This window comes from Balaenoptera physalus, assembly GCF_965194825.1.
Source record: "Balaenoptera physalus genome assembly, chromosome: 7".
Taxonomy (NCBI): Eukaryota; Metazoa; Chordata; class Mammalia; order Artiodactyla; family Balaenopteridae; genus Balaenoptera; species Balaenoptera physalus.
The window spans coordinates 109492128-109503513 of NC_138886.1; the positions used below are offsets into that span (position 1 = coordinate 109492128).

At 34.6% G+C, this 11386-nt stretch overlaps 1 protein-coding gene across 1 annotated transcript in view; it reads left to right on the forward strand.

Annotated features, from left to right (window-relative positions):
- Positions 1 to 11050, forward strand: part of ADAM28 (ADAM metallopeptidase domain 28) — a 60064-nt gene extending 49014 nt beyond the window's left edge. The window contains exons 19-24 of the mRNA XM_082468883.1: positions 5412 to 5520; positions 6447 to 6525; positions 7295 to 7351; positions 7824 to 7886; positions 8762 to 8824; positions 9371 to 11050. Coding sequence (XP_082325009.1) covers positions 5412 to 5520; positions 6447 to 6525; positions 7295 to 7351; positions 7824 to 7886; positions 8762 to 8824; positions 9371 to 9391 — 392 coding nt within the window. The 3' untranslated portion in view covers positions 9392 to 11050. The remainder of the gene's footprint in view (positions 1 to 5411; positions 5521 to 6446; positions 6526 to 7294; positions 7352 to 7823; positions 7887 to 8761; positions 8825 to 9370) is intronic.
- The last annotated feature ends 336 nt before the right edge of the window (positions 11051 to 11386 follow it).

The window sequence follows — 11386 nt, forward strand, 5'->3', positions numbered from 1 at the left end:
TTCCATTTTCATAGCAGACTTGACTGAATGTATACTAGATATAATATCCTCATAAAACTCTAAGAATATGACATTATTTTTGTAGGTTCACTTTGTTCTCGAGATTATCTCTATTTCTTTTGAGTTGAGTTGTTTTTTCACCCTGTCTCTTGTATTTCACTGCACTGTTTTTCTTCAGGATGTATGATCCTTCTTTGAATGTGGGATTAGGTTGACTTGCTCTTTATAACTAATAATAATAATAATAATAATAATAAAATATTTTCTTATTTTTTTGGCCATTTGGATTTTGTCTTTTGCAAAACATTTGTTCAAGCCATTTTGTTTATTCTTCTATTGGGTGTCTCCCCTGACCCCTTAATAACTTATGTAAGTTTTAATATATTCTTGATATAAGCTATTTTTTCATTTATATATGCTGCAAATAACTCCCTTCATTCTGTCTTTTCTCACTCTCTTCATGATGTCATGTGATTAAAGAAGCTTATTTTATTATTATTATTATTATTTTTAATCTATTTTTGGCTGCGTTGGGTCCTTGTTGCTGCTCGCGGACTTTCTCTAGTTGCAGCGAGCGGGGGCTACTCTTCATTGTGGTGCAGGGGCTTCTCATCGCAGTGGCTTCTTTTGTTGCGGAGCACGGGCTCTAGGCATGCGGGCTTCAGTAGTTGTGGCTCGCAGACTCTAGAGCGCAGGCTCAGTAGTTGTGGCGCACAGACTTAGTTGCTCTGCGGCATGTGGGAATCTTCCCAGACCAGGGCTTGAACCCGTGTCCCCTGCATTGGCAGGCGGATTCTTAACCACTGCACCACCAGGGAAGCCCTAAAGAAGCTTTTAATTGTAATGCAGTCAATTTGTTAATCATTTCCTTGATGATTAGGTTTTTTTCTTTTTGTGTCCTTTTTAAGGAAATTTTTCCTATCCTGAAGTTATGAATGTATACCCATATATTATCTTCTAAAAAGGATTTTTGTATTGCCTTTTCAAATTTAAGTCTATAACGTATCTGGAATTATTTTGTGTGTGATGCAAGTGTTCAATTTCGTTTTTGTCTCGGATAGATGCCCAGTTGTCACACCATTATTCATGTAATAGATCATCCTTCCTTAATGCTCTGTAGTGCCAGTTTTCTAATAAAGCACGTGTGTCCATGCACGTGGGTTGTTCTGGGATAGCTATTCTTTTCTGGTGGTCCTATTTGGCTATCCTTATGCCAGTATAACACTCTTTTATTATTGTATCTTTAAAAAAATTTTGTTATCGTATAGGAGGTCCTTTAACTTTGTTCTTCAAGAACGTTTTGGCTATTAGCTTTTGTATTTCCACATATATTTTATAATCAGATTCTCAAGTTACACACACAATTCCTGTTGGGATTTTAATTTAGTGTAAACTACAACTATAGATTTACTTGCAGAAAATGAGCATATTTAAAATATTGAATTCCAAACCTATTGACATGAAATATCTATCCATTTACTTAGTCTTCTTTAATTTTGACCAATAATAGTTAATGGTTTTCACCATAGAAATTTTACATATATTTTGTTTGATTTGTTTTATAAGAAATTAATTTTTATTGTATTTTTAAATGGTATTTTTTGAAAAAATATTTTTCAACTATTACTAGAATATAGAAGGTCAACTAATTTTTGTATATTTATTTTTATATCAAGCACCTCTGCTAACCTCTCTTAATAATTTTAGTAATTTATTTGTAGATTCTGTTAGATTTTCTACATATTCAATCATTCTGTTTCAGAAAAATGACGGTTTTGTTTCTTCTCTAATCTTCACAATTTTAATTTCTCGTACTTGTTTCCCTTCACTGAGTAGTACTCTTGTGCAATGCTGAACAGAAATAGAGATAGCAAGCCTCTTTATTTCTTTCCCAATCTTAGGAAAGACTTTCAGTATTTTGCCCTGTTATCTGAAGGTATTCTGTACATATTGGATCCTCTTCATTTGATCAAGAAAATTCGCTTCTATTTCTAGTTTGCTAAGAATTTTATCAAATACTTTTTATTTATTGGTTAAGATTTTTACCTCTTTACTCTGTTGGTATTGCAAAATAAACTGATTGATATTTGAACATTTATCTAACTGTTCGTACTTTGGATAAACCCAACATGGAAATAGCTCTTACGGATACTGATGGATGATGTTTGCTATTATTTCATGTTCATGAGTGGTGCCTGTACTTGCTAAATTTGAGTGTCATGGTTATGCTAGACATATTAAATGAAGTGGAGCGTTTTCATTCATTTAAATTCTCTGGAAGAGTTTGTATAAGAATGGAAGACTCTTTCCTTAAATATCTGGTAGAACTTGTCAGTAAGCCATGTAGGCCTAGAATTCTGGATAATATTTTAGTTAAAGATTCAGTGTCTTTAGTAGCTATAAGACCCTTCAGGTATTCAATTTCTTCTTATGCAAGTTTTAGTATGTTATATTTTTCCTAGACATTTTCCCACTTCACCTAAATTTCAATGTTTTGGTTTAAGATTGCTCATAATACTCACTTATCTTTTCAATATCAATAGTATCTGTAGCATTGTTTTTACTCTTTTTTTATATTATCCTAACAAAATTTTAAAACTTATTATTGTTTATGATTTTTTTTTAAACTTTTTTTTTGTTATTTCAATTTCTACTTTATACAATTCCATTTCCTTAAGTTTATTTCATCTTTAAAAAAAAAAATCTTGAAAGGAATCTTTGGCTCATTAACTTTCAGTTTGTAGACCATATCATAATTGGTATTTTCATTATCATTTGGTTCAAATTATTTTCTATTTGCCATTTGCTTTCTTCTTTGGCCCTTGAACAGTTTAGACATATATTTCTCAACATACATGCATATGGAGATTTTCTAGCTTTTGTTAAATTAATACTTAGCATAATTCCATAGGGATCAGAAAACCTACTGTGTTGAGAATATGCTGAAATTTGTTGACACTTGCTTTATGACCCAGCATATTCCCATATTGTAAGTGTTCTGTCTATGCACACAAAAATGTGTGTTCTGCATTTATGTGCAGTGTTTTCCATATGTTTTTAATGCCATGTTTGTTAATTGTGTGCAATATATTAACCCTTACTGATATCTTGTTTGTTTGTTGTACCAATTACTGAGTCAAGAGTGTTAAAATCCCCCACTATAACTGTGAATTTGGCTATTACTTCTGGTTCTATCAATACCTATATATTTTGAGACCATGCTGTTATCTACAATAAAGTTTAGAATTGTATGTCTTCCCAGTGAATTAACACTTTTGTCATTATGAAATGCTTTTGTGTATCTCCAGTCTTCTTGCCTTTTAAAAAGTCCACAGTTCCTGGAGAAAAATATAGCTGTACCATATTTCTCTTGGTCTCTTTTGCTTTGGTATAACTTTTTCTTCATACTTTTACTTTCATCCTTTCTGAATCCTCATGTTTTATATCTGTCTCTCATTAAAAAAAATACAGATATATTTTAAAATTTTAGTCGCAATCATTTTTTAAAAACTTAGTCCATTCAAATTAAATGTAATTATTGATATAGTTGTGTGTAATCTACAATCTTATTATATGCTTTTTATTTGTCCCGCCTGGTTCCTCTTCCTTTTTCTCTCCTTTCTTGTTTTCTTAAGGACTTACTGAGGATTTTAATCACTTCATTTTTATTTTTATTAATTTGGAGATTATACATTTATTTTATATTCTTTTAGTGGCCAGCATAAAAATTTCCATTTTATTATTTTTAATAGAGACTTTACATTTTAGAGCAGTCTTAGGTTCACAGCAAAACTGAGCAGAAAGTACAGAGATTTCCCCTATATCTCTGCCCCACACGTGCACAGTCTCCCACGGCTAACATTCCCCAACCAGAGTGGAACGTTTGTTACAATTAATGAACCTTCATTGACATGTGATTATCATCCAAAGTCCACAGTTTACATTAAGGTTCACTCTTGGTTTATTTACTTTTCATTCCTTTCTGCATTTCTGAGCTTCCTTTTATGATCGTTTTCCTTCCTGTGTTTCTGAGTTCCTGCTTTCTCACTCCAAAGTAATTTTCTCTCACTCCAAAATAATTTTCCCCTATTTCTTCAGCACTTCTGTGCTTTTAGGAAGATTCTTTTTTTAATTCATTAGTTGTTTTTAGTGAGAGAGCTAGTCCAAATTTCCTAGACCACCATTTCCAGAAACAGAAAGGGCTGTATTTTTTGTTCACTGACATCTTCAGCTGTAAACCTGCTTCCTGTTATAATACTCTCCATCTGCCTTATGCCCCGGCTTTACCTCTAGACCACATCCTTTCAAACTATGGGTGTCTGTGAAGTACTGCCAAGTTCCTCGTTATTTCCTCTGGACCGTGTCACTCTTTTGAAAATAGCTACAATTCTGTCGTTAGTGCAAGTACACTTTTAAAATTCTGAACACATCTATACTGTTTCTAACACAGATGCCTCAGAACTTTATTTCCTTTGACTTTTTGGGTAGGAATTTTTATGGAGGGTAGAGAGTATTAGGTATTTGAACTGTGATTATCTTACCTAGAATTCTACTTCTGAGGTCTCTATCTTTCTGCAGGTATGTGTGCTCACACTTGTGAACTTTATGCAAAAATCATTCTTATTATTGATTTACTGATCTCCACCATCTCTGTAAGAAGAGAGCAGTAGCTGTTTGCATTGCTCTTCAAATTTGTACCTCCTGGGCTTTGTGCTTTCAGATTATTATAAGAGAAATGAATATATGAGATAGCAAAAGATTGAAGTTGCATTCATTAATTAGATTAGTAGGTAAAAAACACCCTATAAACCAAAAAACTTTGTTAAAACCATTCCCCAATTCACAAGGTCACATAATTTTTTTGTCCATAATAATTCCACTATAGAGCAAACATCAGCAGGACACTCACTTGTGTCCTATCTATCTATCACTTATCAGTTATCCATCAATTCTCTTTTTCACGTCTCAGCTTCTTACTTGCTACTAAGAGGAATATGATTTCAAGTCTTCAGATTCTTTTCACTGGTTTTATTCCAAGGCTGAATTTTAACGTTTCCCTCTTCTTCCGCATCCTCCTTACTTCATATTCTTTCTGATCTCCCAGCCTTTTGTTTTCAACTTATTACAAATATCACCCCTTCTAAGAATTCCCAGTAGTATGATGCTTTACCTATCTCATGTAAAATGTTTTCTCTAGACATCCTCTTAATTTCTTCTATCTAAATAATATTATAATAATCATTATCAAAATATATTTTCATTTTACTGGCTATGAGAGATTTTCCAGGGGCTGCATGTTCTTTGGGGAAAAGGTAGGTGGAGTTTGTGATAAATAAAGAAATAAGGACCAGTGTGATGTATCTTTGTGAATTTCCCATATTCTCACGAGGCCCTCGTTCTCTTGGTTGCAGATTTCTCCATTGTGGTTGGGGTGCTGTTCCCTGTGGCCGTCATATTTGTGGTGGTTGCTATAGTAACCCGATACCAAAGCACCAGAGGAAAGCAGAAGCAAGTCCAGAGGTAGGCATTACCTTGCCTTGGGGACTTTTTTGGCCTCTAACTCACTTTAAATGTAAGGACCCAAATTATCCAAATTAATTTTAGTTTACTTCAAATATACAGAAATAAGTACAGATACATTTTTCTTGGACCAGAGGCTGGTTATTCTTTTTATTGGGAAATTCTTCACAGTAAGATCTCCTTTTTTTCTTCTGTTAATCACCATTTATAATTAATAATAAGAATAACTCTCATTATTAAAGATTTTTACGCTCATTATCCAAATACAGTATCTAAAATGTATTGATCATAGCTTTATGACAAGCACTCTGCTTAGCCTTTTCACATATATTATGTCATTTAATCTTCATAAGGAAATAATAGTTACTATTATTTCCATTTTATAGATGAAAAGGTGTTATAGATTGATCCTCACAACAATCCTGCAAGGTCAGGCCCTTCACTTTTTTACTGATGTGGAAACAGAAGCTCAGGGAGATAAACTAACATGTTCAAGGTCTTACAAAGTAAGTAATGGAGTCTAGGTTTGCACATAGATCAGTCAGTCTTTCAAAGATAATCTTGACACTACAGTCTCTTTCTAACATTTTTAAAAATTGATTTATTCACCCAGAATGGGCTTTTAATAAATATTGAATGAATAAAACAAATCTTTAATTAAATGGCATAATTTAGATAAAAGTTGGATTCAGCACCATCATTATTAGGTTTCAGGGATTGGTAGAGAACAGAAAAGAAAATTAGTGGTAATGATTATTAATTACAGGACAAGAAAACCTGCAGGATGTCCTAGGGAGCAGCTGAAAACCCAGTCAATTACCAAGTATGAAACAATGGGCAAAGGAAACTAGCAGACTTCTCTTGAATCTCCCTCTCACGGGGAAGGAATTTCTAAGTCAGTTTATATGATATGCTTTCCCATACAGGCCACTGTCTACCACTGACACCGGGCCACACAAGCAGAAGAGGAAACCACAGACGGTGAAGACTGTTCAACCCCAAGAGGTGAACCATAGTCTGTACTGTGTTTGCCCTGGGTCCCAGTTTGTGATTCTCTCACTCTCTTGTCCTGACCAGCTGGCTGTCATTTCTACCCAGCAGTGTTTTACAAATCCATCTCACTAGTTAGTATGTAGCAAGGACTGTGGGCTCTGTAACTACGCATTCAGAAAATTCACCTTTGCCTTTTGTTCGATGCAAAAGAGCCTCTCTACAATTCAGAGGCTGTTTTGCTGGGGTTCACAAAATGCAAAGAGAATAAAGAAAAAGGAGAGGGCAGATGCCAGCTCTCTCTTTCTCTCTCTCTCTGTGATTCTAGGTTGATTCCTTATTCCTTTTGCAATATCCCAATAATGGCAATAACATGTATACTTGTACGGCAATACCTGTAATATGTATAATCCTTAATGCCCTAGTTGTGTCCTGCAAGTTTAAAAATTTAAGTGGCAGTTACCTAATGACAGTGACATTGGTAATAATGTTTTTGATGGAAACTTACCCATCTCTGATAGCTCTGTACACAGCAGAATGCAGCAGCTGGGCCACTGTGATTTTCCATCCAATCTCTTAGTGTCATCTTAGTTCTGAGCTCACACGATCAGAAAGGGGTGCTTATTTGGAAGCTGAAATTAGGATACCAATCGTTTCATTTTTTTAAATTTATTTTTATTGAATGAAACATTCTTTAAATTCTATAGTGCTTTACAATTTTCAAAATTTTCACACACATGATTTCATATAAACCCATTTTAAAATTTTATTTTGTTCTTTTTAGATGAAGCTTGACACACCTGACCTTCCGGCAGAGGAGGATGTGCCTCCAGCTTCTGTTGTGAGTTGGTAACTTCTCTTAAAACTCCCTTCCAATCTAACCTCAAGGGAATACTAGTGAAAGCCATAACCCACAATGCCCAATTATTTCTTCAGGAGAATGTTCAGATCTGTGTGAATATTCATAGAAAATATGGATTCTTCTGCAAAACTTTTTGAAAAGACGAAATACGAGCTTGCCTTTCCATTGTACTACTAAATTTAACCCTTCACAACCTGAATTACCGGGTCTGAAAAGCTAATTCATTAAAGAAGAGAACCGATCTGCTTCATAGAATGCTATCTTCATCATATGTCTGTTGGCATTGAGCTTATTTCTGAACTGCATGTGTGCACCTAAGTGAAAGCAATTAAAGGTACAGGTTTAGAAGATTCCTAGTCTTCCATTTCTGAAAGTGATTTAAGCCTTTCTGTTAAGCACACCTGTTTTCGAGGCCCCGTTTTTTAATTTTTTTTTTTTACCTTCTTACTAGCTAATTACGAAGCCAGATTTTTCTCCACCGCCGATTCCTACATCTGTGTCATTCTCTTTCCTTGTAAGTATCAGATGGTCACTGGCGGTGTTTTAAATGTCTCTTGTGCCCAATGTGAAGGGTGTCTTCAGATTTCTGGGTTCCCTTTCAGGGTATGCTAAGGTAACCTGAGATATCATAGCCCATAGGAATATCTGAGAAAGAAGGCCTACTCACTATCTACAAATTAGAATGGCTATTAATTTTTTACTGTTAAAAATAGTTCTACTGTTACATAATTGTTAAGAAATGATAAATGGTTCTGCTGTAGAAGTTGAATTGTCTCCTTCACAGGTTAGTTTCTAGATGCTTGTTTTGGAGGATACAAAATTGTATTATAAATTAGACTGTACTTGTTTATTCTAGATAGAATAAGGCCTATATTATTCACAGTTTTCTAGAGCAGGAAGGGTATGAAAAATGGAGCACATGAAGGCAAACCCAGAAAAAAAGCCAAGCACTCATGAAGTAACAGGTAGAGTCATTCGCTCAAGTGAATCCGGAACATATTCCCCTCATACTTGGTACTTTGTTGTGAGTAAATGAGAAGGAATTAAAACTTAAGGTCATTTTTTTCAATAATTTTTACATTTTTGGGGGGAAAACAAGTCATATGCATATGGAGCACTTAACTCCTCATATATTACGTGTGCCAAAGCAGGCAGTACTACTGAGAGAAGTATGGTGAGGGGACAATGAATGGGGTAGGAATGGGAAAGTAAGAGGAAGGTCCATTGACTAAGTGGTTGGAATTTGTACTGGACCCTAAGAGTTGGGTAGAATTTAAAATAAGTGACAAGGAGGTAAGGAAGGATTTAAATAAGGAAATAAGTATAGCAAAGATGGGAATTGCACAGCATTCCTAATGCCCTACCATTATTTTTTTGTCCCTAATATAGCATAAAGACACAAAAAGACTTTCCTCTACTGTTTTCAAGGATAAGCCAATGTCTACACTTAAGGTAAGAGATCTATAACCAAACTATTCTAATCTTGTAGCCCTCCTAGAATCAAGGACAGAAGTTCTAACCATGTCTTCCTAGAAGATGTTCACTAAGGACAGTGTCTATATGAGTATATTTTGGGTTCTAGTATACGTCTTCCTTCTGAGCTTGGACAAAAACCAAGAGAAAGACGATGTAAGGGTCTTTGCTAGAAAGTGATGATGACCCCAGTATTCTTTGTTTTCTCAGAAAAATTACCCAGGGATAGTGAGATGGAGAAAATTCTCCACAGAAAAATTACTCAGCATGGCATAATTCTTCTCCCGATGCCCCACCCTCTACATTTGATAAGTGGCCAGGTGGATAGTTGAATCCCAGTGTGATGCTTTTCTCTCCTTTCTCTACCCTCTTATGTTTCCACTCCTTCACTGCGAAGTATCAAATAAGCTACAGAATAGGAAGTGTGACTACAGAGAAATCATTTTAATTTCTTAATAGTTCAAAGTTATGTAATATCTAAATTTTTAGAAAAGTTCATTATTTAAGAGCTCTGTCTTTTTTTAGGGCTCCAATCCAAAAGTCTGAAGTAACAGCTAAGCAAGGATTGGTGGGTAAATGATCAATTTAGAAGACTGGACAATCTGGATGGAAGAGAAATGTACTAATATTGCTGTTGACACTCAAGGAGGTTACTATTTCTTGATTATACTTTGAAGACATAAAACTTTCAAGAGAGACATACTCTTGAGAATCTTTGTATGAATTAAAATTTTCTGTTCTCTATACTCATGGGAAAGAGGATGGCTCTAAAGAAAGAGCTATAAGGCTGAAATCTCTAATTAGGTGAATTTCCTAACCTTTCCCACACACCCCGCCCCCCCTTTTTTACTGTGATGTTGACTAATATTTGTTAAAGGGTTTTGAGCACCTTGATTTTCTCATTCAGTAGGAATTAATTCACCCTCTAATGAAAACAAAAAACAAGAAATCACAGGAAACTGGGAAGGATGGGAGAAAATTGTATACTCCTCATTTGATGACTAGCAATAGCTTAATTGTTTTAACCCTGAAACTGTCAAATTAGAATCCTCAGTTACAAAGAAAATTATACAAACATTCTCTGGTTTTTATCATGTCTTTTTCCTACCCTACATTATCTTCTGGAATTCTTATTAGCTGTGTCATTGGAAGTTCACTACAATTGATTAAGACTTTATTAATTAAATTGTTTTTTCATAGAAATTTGTATAATTCAGTTACTGGCAAGCTTAAAGTGAACATTACTTTCTAAGTAGAAAAAGTTTTAGTTAAATAAATTAATAACGTAAACCAAAGGTTGTAAACTGCTGGCCAGCAGGATGTGTCTGGACTGCAGATTTATTTTATTTGGCCTCAATGATTTTGGCCAAAAAGTATTTTTTAATGTTTTGAATGTATTGCCAATATTTAAAACTTGGGAGATCTTGCGTAAACATCCAGATCTCCAGCATTTTAAAAGTAATCAAATGGTTTGTCAACACTGGAATCACATTGCCCACAGCAACCATCAGCTTAGTTGACTGGTGATGAAACAAACATTGTAGGTTACCTACCAAAAACTCCTTTCTTGCTTTTCAGAACCCAAATTTTGTTCAGTTTTCCATATGCATTTCCATTTTCATGCATGCATGAAAAGATAATCTCTGTAATAACCTATATGGGAAAAGAATCTGAAAAAGAATAGATAAATGAATATGCATAACTAAATCACTTTGCTGTACACCTGAAACTAACACAACATTGTAAATCAACTATACTCCAATATAAAATAAAAAATTAAACAAAAAAGATAATCCTAACTCCATCTCCTGGATACATTTCTATCACTCTAAGTCAATCATAATAATCTCATTTCCCTTACCAGTGGTTGATTGATTTGGAGGTAAGTGTATTAACCCACCCTACCCCCATCCCCCACCTTTTTTGCCAATGGGACAAGACAGGAGATATGCTGGGGAATTTCTAGGAAAGATATCCTTGTCCCTTCTGGCTATTTGGATATCCTATCTGGTATTGTTGCAGCCATGTTGTGATTATGAGGGCATGGCTGATATACTGAATAAGATAGGGCAGAAAAAGGAAAAGACTAAAACCTGGTCTTTTAATGATGTCATGAACTAGTAGATTAATAACTGCCTGAGTCACCGTGTACTTTCTTGGGACTTCTGTTGCATGACCAATAAAATTTTCTTATTGTTTAAGCCATTTCAAGTTAAATTTGCTCTTTTTTGTGACAGAAGCCATCCTGACTAATAAAGTAGCTGCTCCTATTATTAGGGCACATGCTTTCCACTTCATCATCACCGCTATATATTGCTTCCAGAAAAAGACCTTCCCTTGCCAATGACAACTTTAGACATTGCTTAGCAATGAGTCCTGGACAGTCTGCTATTCTGCTCAACACTAATACAATATTACTATTCTTAATCTGCTAAATAAGTAATATTGTTATGGAAACTAAATCCCTAAGCAGAAGAAAATTAATTATGGTATGCAGTTTACTATGAAAGTATCTCCTGGTTAAAATTTAATTCTTTTCTC